This window comes from Urocitellus parryii, chromosome 7 (genome assembly GCF_045843805.1).
Source record: "Urocitellus parryii isolate mUroPar1 chromosome 7, mUroPar1.hap1, whole genome shotgun sequence".
NCBI lineage: Eukaryota > Metazoa > Chordata > Mammalia > Rodentia > Sciuridae > Urocitellus > Urocitellus parryii.
In genome coordinates this window covers 176,080,450-176,097,250 of record NC_135537.1, presented here as the reverse complement: position 1 = coordinate 176,097,250, position 16,801 = coordinate 176,080,450, and the positions used below count along the sequence as shown (strand labels likewise).

Genomic DNA, 16,801 nt, shown 5'->3' with positions numbered 1-16,801 from the left:
GTAGTTCCGCCTGCAGCTGATTGGAACAGGCTCCTTGGGGCCCTACATTGTGAACAGACATAGGCAGTGTGTCCCAAGGCTGGATGTGTAGTCCTCCACCTGGAGCCCAAGAGGCAAGCTGTGAGCTGTTGAGTGATCCCAAAGCCCTGCTCCCTGGCAGAGACGGGCGCTCATCATTCCCCCGCTGCCCCCTGCAGATCCACAGAGCCCAGGGCCTTTCCAGGGAGAAAGGGAACTCTTGACCCTTTTATCCAGCCCTATAGACCAGCTGAGGACTGATGGTTGAGGGATCAAAAAGACCTGGAAAAGCAGGCGGCCCAGAGGGCCCACCAACTGGTACCTGTGCACACTTCAGGAGCAAGGGAAGAACAAGACCTTTCCCCCGACAATCCAGCCAGGTTTCTCTTCTGATCCTCGGATCTCTCCTGCTCCCCATTCTCTCCTGTTGAACTAGGACAGAGCAGGGCTGCCTTGGAGGGTGTGTAAAGCCCCTGTCCATTCCCTGCCCTGTCCCTAGTAGAAGCACTTGAGAGAATTGAAAGACTGTCTGCAGATACCAAGGACAGAATCTTAAGGGTCACCCAGAGCTGACTCTCAGGGCTCTTCATCCAACGAGGGTTTCCATCCCTTGAAGCACTCCAGCCAGTGTGGCCCCTGCCGTACCCTAAAGATAACCTGTCACCAGGGACCCAGGACAGGTGCTGGGCGAGGACCCACATTCCTCCCTCCTGCCATGTGTGCCACCTGCCTCCGCGCGGGCCCTAACCTTCTCCTTCCTCCACCAGTCACAGTCCCCACCTGGCTCCCTGGTGCCAAAGGAGGGCTCTGGGCTTTGACCAGGAGCCGCCAGCCGTGTGTTTTCACAGTCCAGACCAAAGCTTCACGTGCCTTCTTGTTTTTTTTTTTTTTTTCAGGAACTTGGCCATTGGAATTGGAATCCAGAACTTCCCGGAGGGCCTGGCCGTCAGCCTCCCCTTGCGAGGGGCAGGCTTCTCCACCTGGCGAGCCTTCTGGTAAGTGCTCAGCGCTGCTGTCCCAGGCAGGGTCGCGCCGGATTTGAGGAGCACGTGCACCAGATGAGCTTCCTTCTCCAAGAACAGGCTTCCCATAAGACACCCGTGACATGGGTCAACATGGCTCCCCACCGAATAGCCTTGTCTCTGACCCTCGACCTCTCCACACACCGGCCTGGGTGGCCGGGCTCCCACTGCGAAACCTCTCTGTGGTGGGCACACCGTGCCCATCGATGTGGAGTGCACCTGCTCTACGTGCCATGGGCCTCAATGAACGTGACCCTCGTGGCCACCCCAGTGGCTGCCCATGCCCGTCAGCATGAAGACAGGAGCACAGCAGCACATCTGGGTGATGGCCACTGCTGCCCTCATCCACGCCGGTGCTTCCCCCCCCAGCCCCCCGCATCCACCATCAGGCCCACGATTCCCACAGGGGAACTGGGGAGTCGGAGGGTCCTCTCCAGTCACCTGGCTCACCCATGGGGACTCCTGATGAGGCAGGCTCCCTGCCCTCTAACCGGGGTTCCAAGCCTCAGGTACTTCTTTGTTAAACCATCTGTTCTCTGGGATGTCCAGTGAGCACACTGTAAAGGACGGTGAATAACCACAGTTTAAAAATGCCTTCCACTTTACAGGACCTCGTGACTTACAAGTTCTCGCCCACACTCACACCACTCTACTTCCACCCTCCGTGACCCCTCTCCAATGTTGGAGTCCACTGAATAGAGGATCTGAGCCAGGACAGATCAAGGTGGCCTTAGAGACCTTTGTGTGTGAGAGCTGTGGCTCTTACTTCACCCACTGAGGTGCCAGGAAGATGGGAGGAGGGGGCCAGCGGCGGCCCCGGCCCACTGCAGCCTGGGCTTGACGTCAGAGCCACACTTCCCTCGGGTGACTAGCCAAGGTCAGGACTTGTACAGACCAAAGAGCTGCCGGTTCGGCTGTCTACTCCTTAAGGCCTGGGGAGCCAGGAAAACATGGCCCCTGAGAGGATTCCGCAGCAAACCCAGGCTCTGCTCCCGAGCTCACCTTCTGCCCTGGCCAGGAAGGGGTCCGAGATTCAGAGTCCTCACAAGTTGTCCTCTCCTTTGGGGAAACGGGGTGGGGAAGACACCCCTGACCCCATTTTACAGAAGGAGGGACTGAGGCTCACAGGCAGTATTGTCTCGGTCATCTGTCTTCCTTTTCCTTCCTTTCCTGAGGGTTGAACCCAAATCCCGGGAGCTCGTTAGCACTGAGATACATCCCACATCCCAGCCCTTCCTAGTTTCTCTTTTGAGTCAGGGTTTTGCTAAGTTGCCGAGGTTGGCCTAGAACTTGCAATCCTCCTGCCAGAGGCTCTGTTTCTTGCCAAATGCCCCGTGCAAAAGAGGTGCCCTGACTTTTTGTCTGTTGGTGTGGGGCTCAGGTTTTGGCTTATGGCTTGCTCTCAGAATTCTCAGCACCCCTATCTGCTGCCGCTTCCATCAGAACTCATTTAATTTCAAACAGCAGAGGCCCCCTCTTGCCTGCTCAGATAAGATCAGAGAGATCCCATCTTCATCCAACGTGGGAATGGAGGGACCAGGCTCTCAATACCCATGTAGTCAGGTGGCTCCCCCCCTCCAACAGGTAGCCACTGTGGCCTGAACCCCCGAGCAAGCCAGACTCAGCTGTCCATGGGTAATGCCCATCACTCCTAATGAGCTTCCTGTGGCTCGACGTGGGCATCAATGAGATGAGTGTCTACACAATGTGGGGTAGCCCCACGGCAGAGTGCTATTCATCCACTTAAAGGACTGTGGTTCGAGACTCACTGGCATGCCCAGTGAGAAGCCAGCAGGAAAGGACCATGTATCGTATGGTTCCATTTACATGGAACACTCAGAGTGTGTGAATCCACAGAGGGAGACCAAAGCAGATTTTTAGTGCTCAGGGGTGGGAGGAGCCACAGTGGCAGCTAATGTGTATGGGATTCTTTCTGGAGTGAGAATGTTCTGGAATCAGGTGGGGTGACGTTTACACGACCTGGTGAACACCCTGAAAACCACCAACTCCAGGTCAGATGCGCGTGCCGCGTGAGAGGGGAATGTGCCTCAGTGATGCTGATATTTTCAAGGAAGTACGAAATTGAAGGCCTGAAGGGAACTGGAGTGGGGTCCTGTGAGACCTGTTTTTGCCGGCCGAGCTCCGGTGGGAGGTGGGACGGGATGCACCGTGGTCAAGGGCTGGACCACCAGCGAGGGGGTGCCGAGTGTCTGCCGGGCTCCCTGCAGCCGCCTGTCTCTGTTCCTCCCCAGGTTCGGGCAGCTGAGCGGCATGGTAGAGCCGCTGGCCGGGGTCTTTGGCGCCTTCGCGGTGGTGCTGGCCGAGCCCCTCCTGCCCTACGCTCTGGCCTTTGCTGCTGGCGCCATGGTCTACGTGGTCATGGACGACATCATCCCCGAAGCCCAGATCAGGTGCGGAGCTCCCGGGGACCCGCTCTCTGCCTTGGCCTCTCCTGCTTGCTTCCGTGATCACCTGCCACGTGCCCTGGAAAACGCGCACTGTCATTTTTGTATCCTGTCTCTGCCTCTCTGGATGCCTCTGGGGCTGAGTGCTAGTCCGCGTGATACGCACAAGTTCCACTATCCGGCTATGGGCTGGCTGTCAGGTGGCAGCCGGAGGGACGGGGCCCTGCTTTGTGTCATTCTGGCTTTTGTAGCAGAATAATTTTAAGCCAGTGCATAAGGTCAGATTAAATCATATCTTTGTGAAATCACTGTTTATTCTTCAAGTACAGACTAAAGAGCCCTGGGCAGGTGACTTCTCTACGCCTCTGTTCCCCACCCACCCCCAGGAAAATGGGGATAATGGGGACATGGACCTCATGAGGCCTTTGCTGGGGATTAAGAGTTAGTCTGTTTGCCTGACGTGTGGTTAGGCCCAGGAAATGTCACCGTCGCCAACCGTAGAACACGCTGCTGGAACTGGACATGGCGGGGAGCCTTGGTCCGCAGGCGTGGTCTCAGGGGCGCTAAGTTAGTCTCACTCTTCTCCCTCTCCTTCCCTCCTAGTGGCAACGGGAAGCTGGCATCCTGGGCCTCCATCCTGGGATTTGTAGTGATGATGTCACTGGACGTGGGCCTGGGCTAGCTCTGGGTCACGACACCCCCCCGGAAGGACAGCACCAGACCTCGATGGGACCACGAGCCTTTCTTCACATTGAACTATTGCTCCCTTCTCTCCCCTTCGTCCCACTGTCCGGATGGGCCCTGATTCTAATAGAACTGTCTTTACTTTGTTCTTGAGGGAGATGTCGGTTTTCTTTGGAATCTCAAGGTGTCATGGGAACACAGAGTCTTGCTGTGGCCACTGAATGGAATCTTTTCCTCGATGGGACTGTTGGGGCCTACAGATCAGGGAAATCTCTGCTCTCCTTCCTTTATCTCCCTCGCTTGATTCAACCAACCGCAGCTCCTCAAGGTCACCCACAGAAGCGAGGACCCAGGAGAATTCTCCTAGGAAGTCGGGCCTCCAGCCTCCGAGCTGATTGGCCGGCAGCCCTCCTGCTCCTCGGCTGCGGGTCCTCCACACACCTGGAATACCTGGACCTCAGCATTGTGAACCCAGCGATTCTGCTCTCCCGGGCTGAGCTGGCCGGGAGATGAAGAGTCCCCTTCCTCCCCTGCCCAGGGAGTCCTGTCCGGGAGAGGGACACAGACTGAGGGAGGAGGTCGGCTAGTCTTTTGCTTTTCTTTTTTTTTTTAATTTAAGGCTAACATTGGCCTTTTTGAAGTTAAGGGAATTCAGGAATTAGGACAGCTGTGAGCCCAGTGACGAGGAGAGAGTGGATTCCAAGAGCAGAGTGGTTTTCCACGGTTCCCAAATCTCCTAGGCGTTCATTGGATAAGTTGATGAGCTTCAGTTTCCTAAGAGACTTGGGGATACAGCAAGCTGCTAGAACCCAAGCCCTTTCTCTGCTAATGAAGGGAGCCACTTCAGTGAAGGAGGGACACTTAGGATCTGCTGTGGGTCCTTCCCCACAGGCTATTTGGTAACTTACAACCCAACCGAGAACCCTGGAGCCACAGCTAGCTTTGTCAGTCTGGCCGGGGGCTCTGGTTGGGAAAGGAAGAGGGATGGGAAAAGTACATACCATTCTGAAATGACCGAGCAGAACGACAGGCCCTCTGTCCGGAAGGCACGCAGCCAAGAGCCAGTTATTTAGGCACTGTGTTCTCGGCGCCTGATCTCTGAGTTTACATGTTCCGTTGTTTCCAAGGGCAAATGTCCTTCTCCGTGAATGCTCCAAGACCCCAAGGGCCACCCTTCGGCTGGGTCAGTGTATGTTCTTCCAAAGCACTGGTGATCAAAATCGCAGACACATTCAGAGGGTTGGTGGGTTGGGATGAGCTGGTGTGGTGGTCGGCTGGTGTACATGTGTTTTATTTTTGTCTTTGGGTATAGTTCTGCATAATTGAGATTGTTCTTTCTGCCAGATAAGACCTTGTAACTGTGATTCATATCAATAAAGGGAATGTTGTTGTGGGTGACCTGTGTCGTGTTCTGTCCTCCAGAGCTGATGCTTCTCAGGAATGTACTGTGTGGTTGGAAGGAACATCTCCCCCATCCAGCACCAGCAGGAGCAAAGGGAGCTCAGGTGAGAAGGCCGGGAGACGTTTGGCTGTAAACAACCTCAGCCAACTCCAGCTTGCTCCAGCGGGAGAGGAAATCCACGGGTGTCAATTAAGGGACTCACAGGATTTGTAGGAGAATCGGAAATGGAAATGAGTTGGAGCCGAGAAAGCCCATGGTCTGGGACCATGGCCCACTCGTGCCTGAAGAAGAGCTGGGCTTAGGTGCCATGACCACAGTGCTGCTCCCTAGACACTGGACACCTCTTTGGAAACTGTTGCCCTGCCTGTGAGAGTGAATGCACACTGCCCCCCGCTCTCGGGTCCTGGCTCCCGTTGACAGTTCCATCTCATTTTCCAACAGTCTTTGGTCTGATCTGTAAAGTTAACAATGACCTCGTGCCCCATGCGCAACAGAATAGATAGAAGACAATTGAAATATTTAAATATGCACTTGACACAGGCCAGGGCTTTCCCTTTGTCCCCTGGAAGGGAGACCTGGATGCTTCCCTTTTCCAGTCAGCACCTCAGAGCCACAGGTGGGGTGGGTCACAGGGTGCAGGGCCTTGACCCCACCCCACTCCCTGCGGGCACGGAGACCAGCATGTCCCCGAGGTGGAAAGTGTCACTCCTTCCCCAGGGTTCATCTCTGCACTCAGTGACAGGACCCACTCTTTAGGCCTCTTTACCTAATGGTGTGGGAAACCCCAGACACCCAGATCACGTGTCTAGACTCCTGCTGGATTGGTTAATTAATTGATTTTTTTTTTTGGATCAACATCTACATATGCCCTGTTTTCTCTCTTTTATGGAAATGTCCGCCTTGAGGGCGCTGATGCCCACGCACACCTCACCCATGTTCTTTCCAAGGGCCAGCTGCCCCGTGGTGGAGCCTGCCTGCCTTGGGCACCAAAATCCCTGGTGGGTGGAGCATGAAGTCAAAGAGCAGGAGAGTCGTGAAGTGGAGGAGACACCGTCCCCATCCCTCTTCCTCCAGACTTGCTTGGCCTGGCTGCGGGAGAGACAGCAGCCCGTGCTGGTCACTAGTCAGGCGACGTCTACCGGATCTCTAGTAAAGTCATGCGGGGGTCAGCACGGGTGACTGCACTAGGGTCACGGCCGTGCCTTTCTTGTTGGACAGAGAATCCCTTGGTCCACAGTGATACTCTATCACCTTGATGCTGTGGCAGGCACTGAAGAGAATTCCAAAACCCTCAGTCAGTGTCCACTCCCGTGGGGACTAAGCACTGCCCTTTCCATAGAAGTCCAAAGTCATCTGTCCGTGACTCAGTCCACGACGTGCCTGGACAGCTGTCAGTATCTGGGGTGGCCACTGACACTGTGTGCAGTCTGGGCCAGGTCTGCACTGAGGAGGGAATGTCCTCGTGCCCAAATCTGCCACAGTCCCATCTTTACCGTCCTGGTCACTTCTTCATGGATCAGTTGAGGAAGCGATGGAACCCCTGAGGAAGGCAGACAGCCCTGTCCACCCGGGGGGCATTTGGAGGAGGTGCTTCTACTTGATGAATGATTTTCAAGTTTGACCCATTCTGGGAGGGGGAGACCATATATGTCTCCTCAAACCCCAACCTTGCTTCGTTCAAGTTCTTAACCATTTGACCAAACCACTTGTCTAAACGATGAATCTTCTTTCATCAAACTTTAGTGGACACCCGTCATCCGTGGCCCTCTTTGGAGCTGGAACATCACAGTCATCCATTCATAGTGACAAACTTGGTGGCTTTTCCTTTCTCAGTCATGGGTTCTTGGGAGACCCTCCATGGGACACAGTGAGATGTTTGAAGGGCTCAGGAGCAGGCACCTGCACAGCAGGCCACCTGCACATGTGACTTACCGTGTCTTCAGGACCCCACAGCCCAGCCCCATATCAGAAAGTCTCTAACTGGTAGTGGTGTTTTATGAGTGTTAGATGACCCAGTGCATGACGGCCAGCTTGGATCACAGACGGGACTCAGTGTGTTAGGAACAGTCACCTGGAGTTCAAGGTCGGTCTCCAAGTCTCAGAAGTCATGCCTGGCTCCTCACGCTAGCACAGGAAGTCCAGAACCACTGTGACAAGTGTCTGCATCAGCAACTTCAGGACAAGTTAAGACGGTGACCTTCCGTCCATTGTCCGGCACCTAAAAATCCTTCCCAACACCTTTTCTCTATATTCATAAATTAAAATTAGAACAATCTTGAGACGATGTGAGTTTCTGACTTGTGCTACCAGGTTTGCATTTGCCACTGCCCCCTGCTGGGGTTTGGATGAGGGTTGATGTGTCCCCAGGGTTCACTGGCTGGAACTCAGTCCTCGGGGCAGTAGAGCTGTGAGGAGGTGGGACCCTTAAGAGGCGGGGCCTGTTGGGAGGTCTAAGGACCACAGGGCACCACTCTCGGAAGTGCTGGGGTAGCCCCTGTGGGACTCTGGTTAGTGCTTGAGAGAGAAAAGAGTGAGCCTGGCTGCTCCCTGCACTCACTTCTTATGTCAACGTATCATCTGTCCCTCTTGTAAATGTTCCCATCACGATGCCATCTGCAGGAGGCCCTTACCAGAGGTGGAATAGATGGGGCCACCAGATCTTGGACTTTCAGCCTTCACAACCATTGGCTTAGTAAACCTCTTTCTTTATATAGTACCCGATCTCAGGTACTTTGTCATAACCATGGTAAACTGACTGAGACTCCTTTTGAAGTATGCTGGCATTTAACTCTAACCATCCTGGGGGTAACAGAGGTTAGTACACATGGACAACTGACTTTCTCTCACTGGGTGACTCCTGCAAAAGAAAGGAAGGGCTTATAGTTTTTTTTTTTGTTGTTGTTTTTGCAAAGTGTTTCAGAAGACAGGAGATGAGGGTCTCTGGGGACAGAGGAGGCTCTTTGAGAACAAATGATTCAAAGGGTGCCAAGCTTTTCAGACCCTCTCTTACAGCTCCATTCTGATCCTCTCTGTCCTGATCGATATCCCAATTATCTTCAGAAAGGCTATGATTTTACCAGCACAGAAATTCAGCCAATTCTAGGATCCAGTTTTAGCTTTAGTTTTCCATTTTCTTAATCTTATGGGTGAAAGAGGTAAGAAGATATTTCTAAATGTTACTGAAGTAACATTTAGGGTGCTTAATAATGGATGGAAGAACATCATTTTTAATTGTTCTGAAGTTGCTGCTTCTTTTGCTCTTAATTGACTTAAAAATCACCAATTCTGGAGGCCACACAGCTGGGCACAGCATTGTTAATCTGTAATTGTTAATCATTGCTGTGGATCACACCCCCGAGGTGTGGGTTTGGATGGCGACAGGTGCCAAGGTTACTCTCCAGGGACCTGGGGCCACTTTTGCTGAAAACACTGCATATGCCGGGTGGGTGACAGGGATGGATCTCTGTCTCCACCTCGTGCCTGTCTCCTTTGTTCTTTGAATCAGATTCAGCACTGCCCATTGATCAGGTGAGAACTGTTTTGTCCAACACTATAATAGAGGATTCACTTGACGGAGACTTGCTTCATCTTTCCCCCCTCTCTAAGGTAAAGACACCTGCCAGTTACCATGACCAGAAACGCCAGGCCACAAAGGGAGGGGGAAGAGGTGGGGCCTGAGTTCCTTTCGTCCATTATTCCATCCCATTTCCCAACCTCTCAACCTGCAGGAGCCGAGAAGCTGGTTTGGGAGCCCAGCTCCCTCTTCTCCATTCTTCTCCATTCCCTAGTCTACGTCTCTGATGCCGCTGAGTGAAGCCTTCCTTTCTCTCCAACATTCGTGTCTTAGATGTTGGTTTTTCCGTGAGATGAGCCTCTGAACCTGGGTTCAGTTATAAAAAGTGCGGAAGCTCCAGGTTTCGGTGTCTCCCTGGGGCTTCTGACTGCAGGACTTGAGCTTGCCAGGATCTTGAGTGGCTTGGCCTTGCTGACGAGGGCCACCTGTCAGGGCGTGTGTCCTTCACTGATGGCAGAAACAGCCCACTGTCTCCAGGCTGTGCTGTTAAGGAACCCTCATGCCAGCTGACTGGTGCAGTAGGTAGGGAGGAGGGAAGGGTGCTAGCATCTTGGCTGGGTCTTTACAGAAGACCTTGAGCCCCTGGGATGATGGAAGGACTCGGGGGCATTAACCCTGTGGAGACTCTGCGACAGGAAGACCCTTTCCTCCAGTCCTCTGAGGTCATTGTCATTGTCCCCACTTTACCCAGCAGGAAGATGAGGATGGGGAAGTCCTACTCACCCAGGGTCAGCTCCACCATGCGCAGGGTGATTTGCTGCGGCTTTCAGTGGTGTGGCGTGACGTCCTGCGCACCTACGTCTCACATGCACCTGGCTGAACCTGTGAAAGTTGGGAGCCAACGGGAGCCCGCGGCTGTCCTTGCTCCTGCCCTTTCAGATTGAGGTACAACTTGCATTCACAAATCTAAAGGGTGCTACACAGCCCCACGGTCTTCCCAAGCCACAGGCATCCTGGTGCCCAAGGTCTCAGGGCTCCTACCCCTGGCTAATGCGCTGGGTGTGCCCCACATGGTGGCAGGTGTGATTGACCCTCCCTACCTGTCCAGGGCTGGTGGCCTGCACAGCTGCACATTCCCAGGCACCTCACCGAGAGTTCCCTAGGAGCCTGGGTGGGTCCCACAACAGCTGCCCACCTGCTCGGGGCTGGGGCGGGAGGCATGGCCACCTGGCTTTGCCCACAAAACGACTCAAGCTCAGGGAGGAGGCCACCTAGCTGCCCATGGACCTGCTCCCGTGGCCAGCCCACCTGAGGAGAAGTGCACCGGTGACTCTGTCACCTACTTGGCTGCAGTGAAGCCAGTCAGATGCACCAAAGGGACACTGGCTTCTGCAGGCTGGCCATCCCTGGCCTGTCCCTTATAAGGGAGGATCCGCTCTGGGAGTCAGAAGTGCATGTCATTTGGAGGGCGCTCTTGGGGGAAAACAATTTAAAATCACAAATACAAATTATGTCCAAGGCCTGGACACCCTGAAGCTCGGACTGTCAAAAGCTTTCAGGTCATCTGACCTCTGGCACAGGACCGTGCTCAGGGGTCCCCGGCCCAGCCTGGTTGTGTGGTCATGGCAGGGGAAGCAGAGCTCTGAGCTGTGCTTGTCTCCCTCGGGGGGAAGAAGCAAACCCGCCTGTCCCCTCCTCTGCGGAATGCCAGAGCTGGGCCTGGCGGCCAGTGAGTGAGGGCCGCGGGGAACAGCAACCTGAGTTTCCCTCTGGATTCTTACAGCCCTCTGCCCATCTGGCTCCATCCTGTGACAGTACCAGGGCTCTACCATGCAGCTTGAAGGTGGAAGGGCTCTGGCGGCCACCATCTGTCTCCAGGGGTTGCTGCCGAGTCCTTGGATCCCCAAGTGTCCTCAGGGCACTGGCCCGCTGCCTCTGCTCGGACGCATGACAGACGTGGGCAGATGAGCTGAAAGGACCACCCATCTGTGTTGGCCCAAGGAAGGCCGCGTGATCCTGCGCCCAGGTAAACCTCTAGAGCTGCATCCCTGATAAAGACCGATGGGAGATCACGTGGATCTCCTCAGATGCAGTCTTTCTCTCCGGTGCACAGTGAGCCACAGTGCCAGGTCTCTCTAGCAGGGAGAGGCCATGGAAGCAGCCTCTTTGGAATTGGTGGAGAAACCAGGTGGCCTCCTCCCTGAGCTTGAGTCGTTTTGTGGGCAAAGCCAGGTGGCCATGCCTCCCGCCCCAGCCCCGAGCAGGTGGGCAGCTGTTGTGGGACCCACCCAGGCTCCTAGGGAACTCTCAGTGAGGTGCCTGGGAATGTGCAGCTGTGCAGGCCACCAGCCCTGGACAGGTAGGGAGGGTCGATCACACCTGCCACCATGTGGGGCACTGGGGATATGAATATGTGAAATGCTGGGCTAGCACTGGTAACAGGGGCCGCAACCTCCCAGAAGCCCAGGAGGTGCAAATGAAAAGCGGAAACACGGTATTATTCATGGTTTGAGTCTTAAATGCCCCCCAAAGGCCCATGAGGGTGAGTGTGCTGACACAGTCCTGTAATCCCAGCGACACGTGAGGCTCAGGCTGGGGATCGCAAGTTCAGAGGCCAGCCTCTGTTTCAAAATAAATAAAAAGGGCTGGGGCCACAGCTCAGTGATAGATCAGCCCAACAAACAAACACACAGAAACCTCCGCACTGAAGTCTCGTGGCTTCCAGCTGCCACGGGTGAGCGGCTCTGCTCTGCTCTGCCCACCACGCTGCTCTGCCTCACCACAGCCCCCGAGCAACAGGGCCGAGTAACCAGGGACTGGTACGGCTGAGCCATGAGCCAAAATAATGTTTCCTCCTTCCAGGTTGGTTGCCTCAGTGATGGGACACTGACCTGCACAGTGGGGACCGTCACCTGCGGGAGCCCTTAACAAGGCTGGGGTTCCACTCCATAGTTGTGCAGCTGGGGGTGTTAGAGGGGTCCCCTTTCTCTGAGTTGACTTTTTAGGGGGGCTCAAGGTACACTGTTTGCAGCCTACCTTGGTCACCAGGCCACCCTGGAAGGTGTCCCATAGGAACGAACAATGACCCAATTTAAGATCAGCACATGTATCTCAGGTCGCTCAACATCTCGATGCAGTGGGAACCTGCTCTCTTTCCAAAACTTTTTCTATGAAAAATACTCACTGTACTGAGTGGGAAATGGTGGGAAATGGAGTATTTTTATTCCCTAACGAACCTACAATATGGCCATTAAAGGAAAGATGGCTCTTAAACAAACGATCCACCGCCGTCTTCCCTGTGGACACTGTTCATGTTTGGTAACGTGGTGGGAGACGGCCATGGAATTTGTCTTTTATTTCTGTGTGACAGACTATCGTGAATTTAGCAGATAAAAGTGACCTGCGTGACCGTTTCTCTGGGCCGGTACTTTGACTGTCCTGGGTCCTCTGCTCAGGGTCTCAAGGCTGCATCCAGGTGCCAGCGGGCCGGAGAGCTCCTGTGGACTTGACTGGGAGGGATCTGCTGCCAAGCCCACCCAGGCTGGAGGCCTTTCTCCCCTGGAAGTCCACAGCAGGACACCTGCTTCCCAGGCTAGGCTTCCCCCGGCTGCCAGGCACTCGCAGCTCCTAGTGGCTGTGAAAAGATCCTGGGGTTCCCACAGGCCGATTCCTCAGAGCCGCAGGTCAAGGCTGTGGCCAACTCCTGGCTTCTCTGCATGACCCAGTGACACCGAGAGGTTGGCCTCTGCATGTCCACTTTCTGTGTCCCTTCCCTCCCGTCCCATCTTCTCTCCTTAGCACAGCGAGGCTGAGTCCAGAACGCTTCCCGTTCAAGTTCCCACTTCCACTCAGACGCTCTTGGGATGTGGCAAGGATGCCTTCCTTGTGGTTGCTTCTGTTTTGATGCAGAAACTTTTACAAATCAACCTCAATAACACAAATACAGTGACACGGCTACTCGAGCCTCAGCTATTTTCTGCAGGAAAGAGGTGGAAGAAAAGGGATGAGGGGACGTGGGGAAAACCAAAGCGGCCCCACTTTGAAATCTACAGGAGGATGGAGACTAACAGGGTCCCCAAGCTGTGCACAGGGATTCGAAACCCACATAATAGGTCTGTATAATAGCACAGCAAAACCCTGTGCGTCAAGCTAAAGGCTTAGTTCTCCTGCCCTGAAGCCCAGTGGGAAGGAGCTTTGGCAGGACTGGCTGTCAGGTCCTCGGGTGGAGGTTAAAACGGATCATGCTCTGGAAACCAGCAAGGTTCATGAACCCACATTGTCCTCCCTCCTGGGAGCTGTTTCCTCGCCCGGTCTCCTGTGCCTGTCTGGAAGGCAGGTGATGTACGTGTGCGTGTTTGTTTAATGGAGCATTCCTGGCAGCCGGTCAGGTTGGCAGCACCGAGAGGTAAGATCCTCTTTTTCCACATCAGAAAACCTGGTGCCAGTTTCTCATTGTCATCCTCACAGCTTCGCCAGGCACAGAGCCACCTCCGTTAGTCTCTGGTAGACCTGGGGCTAGAAAGCAGTGACAGACCCTAGAGGTACAGCCTCCGAGGTCAAAGGGAAGGTCGGCTGTAGCTGTGCCCCTCCGTGAGCTCCGCCACTCCCAATACGCATTTCCCAGCTTTGAAGCACAGGATGGTTCAGCTTCTCCGTGAGGTTGAGGGCTGGGGTGGAAGAACTGGCTAACGAGGGAGGGAGGGTAGTGCACAGGGATGCGGACGGGCCCCATGGGCACCCTCTGGAAATGTGCGGCCACAGCCGAGGAAGAGCCAGCGACTCGGCTTAGGGAAGAAGTGGATTTCCTCCCGAGGGCACCCTCAGCCACCAGCATCCTCTGAACCCTGTGTGGGTAGGAGGTGACAAGGCCAATAGAATGGCAGGTGGGATCAGCCCCGGCAGCAGCTTCCTGGAGGGCTTTGTGGTTTGGAAAGGTGCAGACAACAGGTAGGGCGCAGGGCTGCTGCCCCCAGCACCTGAGCTCAGCTGCCATCTCCTGCCTCCTTTGCTGGTCAGGGAGGCTGCTGCCACCTGTTTGGCCCCTGGGGGTGTTACCAAGAGCACCTGGTGTCCTGCCACCCACGGCATCATCCACTTCCCGTGTTGCCCACTGCCCCCAAGTTGGTGGGTGCCGTACGGCATTCAGGTTCTCTTGGCAGGTAGAAAGAGGGACGGAGCCGTCCCAGGGTGTTGAAGCTGGAACAAGTTGAGAAGGAGGTTAGGATCTTGTCCGTCAGAAGGAGGGGCACCTCGACAGGGGCTGTGGGGGTCCTGCTGGATGTTCCCTCCTAGTCTTAACCTCAGCACCGTGTGAAGCCAGGCTCCGTGGTGACAGGAGCCCGGGCAGTGCACCCGCGGACAGTGCAATCCCAGCTCCCCCAAGCAGCAGGCCAACGTGACAGCCGTGTCCTGGGGGGTCTTTGGGAGGCTGCTGCCCCTTGGGGTCTTGGATGACTAAACGTGCCTGCTGCCAGCCCCTTCCCTGGCCACTCTTCCTTCTGTCCTGTGAACGTTTTGGCAGTCTTCCTGTTAACCACACCCAGATCAACACGGGTTCTGTGTTCGGGAGCTGCCTGCGAGTCAGAGCACCTTCCGCCTGGTCTCTGATTTGGGGATCTAAATCTGGTACGACTCAAGAAGTATTCTAGAGTCAACGTCACTGGGTTCTCTGCTGGAATCCTACCGGTAATGGTGAGTGGGGTTTTGTCCAGCGATAGTTAACTGGAACTAACTCACCTCTTGTTGTCTGTGTCTGAGAGGCAAAACCAAATCTATTTTAGTCACTTCAATTGGGAAGCAAAGCCAGTTCCCATCATTGGCTTCACTGTGTATCCGTCAAGCCCAGGCACTCGAAGACTTAGGCTTTACTCCGCTTTGATCTTTCAAATGCCTGTGTGTTCCACTTTTTATTTTGGAGAATTTCAACTCTGCACTGAAGTAAAACGGCACAGTGTCGTGTTCTTGAACCCACCACCCAGTGCAGTGACCACCACCCAGCCAGCCCTGCCCTACCTCCCCCTGTGATTAAAAAAAAAAAAAAAAAAAAGAGATCCTTTCATTTCCCTCATAAACAGGCCAGCATGTGTGCTGCGTCCCCAAATCTCGAGCGTTGGAAACTTCATCCCTGAAGTCATATATAATGATACTCAAAGATGAGACCTTTGGAAAATGACTCTGCCCTTGTGAATGAATGAATAGATTCTCTCGGAGTGGCTGCACTATAAAGCAGGCTCTCTCTGGTTCCCTTCTTTTCCACCACTGATGTCCTCTGCCACGTGTTGAGGCAGCAAGAAGGCCCTTGCCAAAAGCCCAGCCGATACAGGCACCAGACTCACTTTTCATTCTTTCTACTCTTAATTGGTTTCCCAGCCTCTGGTATTTTGTTATAGCATCAGAAAACGGACAAAGACAGAAAGGATTTCTCTTTTACATGATTCTGAAACCATTATCATACACAGGCGCATACAGAGTGACATTATATGATCTACTATATAACTATGATTTTCTGTATAAATTTACCATAATTCACTGTATTACTGTAATTTATGGAAGTTCTCTATTGCATATATTTTATTACTTTCCTTTTAGTTAAACAGTGGCCTTTAGCCAAAAGCAATAAAATCTTACTTAATATTATTTGGCTCAGATATCCTGTATTTCTAAGGGGATTTATGCTTTTCTTTAAACTCATTTGTTAGCTCACTTTGTTCCCATAAATAAGCCTGTGAGTCCAGTATAGGATGTGGGAGCTAGGGGGCTTGGCAGACCAGCACTACCCACAGCTCTGGACTTGCCTTGCCCCTGGGACCCAGGAAAATCATGCCGAGGACCCACCTGGGGGGACTGCACCCTCCTCTTCCATCCCTTCATTTCTTTTGCATCAAGTGCCGAGGTCCACCTTGGAGTCTGCAGGGGAAGTTGTTTGACCAAGGAAAATGCTAGTAATTTCCTGGTCTGGTGGCTGCAATCATGTGGCTGGGGTGGGAAAGCGTGGCCGAGAGTGGTCTGCGGGACCCGTGGAGCACTTCGCAGAAGGACGTGGGCAGAGACCACGGAGTCTGCTCCCAGGTTCTCTTTGGCTGCAACCTACCCCCCCCCAAAGCCTGCCACCTCACTGGCTCCAGAGGAGGAGGTCACCCCTCCTGACCTGTGTCCCTGTGGCAGGGGGTCTCACTTGGGGACTCCCATTTCCAACCTCCATCTTCCCTTGTCTGTCCTTCAGAGTGTTGGCCGCGTGAGCCCGGACCATGCCCCACCCTGGTTCACACCATGTTGGCTAAACAGCTCAAAGAGTCTCTGCCAACATAGGAAATGATTTTTTAATTTTTTTTATCCTAATTTGTTATATATGACAGCAGAAAGCATTACAATTCATATTATACACAGAGAGCACAATTTTTCATATCTCTGGTTGTACAGAGTAGAGTCACACCATTTGTGTCTTCATACATATACTTAGGGTAATGATGTCCACCTTATTCCACCCTCTTCCCTAACCCCTGCCCCCTCCCTTCCCCTCCCACCTCTCGACCCTATCTAGAGTTCTTCTATTCTTCCCACACTCCCCTTCCCTACCCCACTATGAATCAGCCTCCTTAAATTGAGAAAACATTCAGCATTTGGTTTTTTGGGATTGGCTAACATCACTTAGCATTATATTCTCCAGCTCCATCCATTTACCTGCAAATGGCATGGTTTTATTCTCTTTTAATTCTGAATAGTATTCCATTGTGTGTGTGTGTGTGTGTGTGTGTGT

The 16,801-nt window shown here is 53.8% G+C and overlaps 1 protein-coding gene across 2 annotated transcripts in view; it reads left to right on the top strand.

Moving 5' to 3' along the window:
- Slc39a11 (solute carrier family 39 member 11) overlaps window positions 1–5,518 on the top strand; it is a 328,353-nt gene extending 322,835 nt beyond the window's left edge. For both annotated transcript variants that reach the window (XM_077800754.1, XM_077800753.1), the window contains exons 8-10: window positions 915–1,013; window positions 3,293–3,451; window positions 4,049–5,518. In XM_077800754.1, the coding sequence (XP_077656880.1) occupies window positions 915–1,013; window positions 3,293–3,451; window positions 4,049–4,127 (337 nt within the window). In that variant the 3' untranslated portion in view covers window positions 4,128–5,518. The remainder of the gene's footprint in view (window positions 1–914; window positions 1,014–3,292; window positions 3,452–4,048) is intronic.
- The last annotated feature ends 11,283 nt before the right edge of the window (window positions 5,519–16,801 follow it).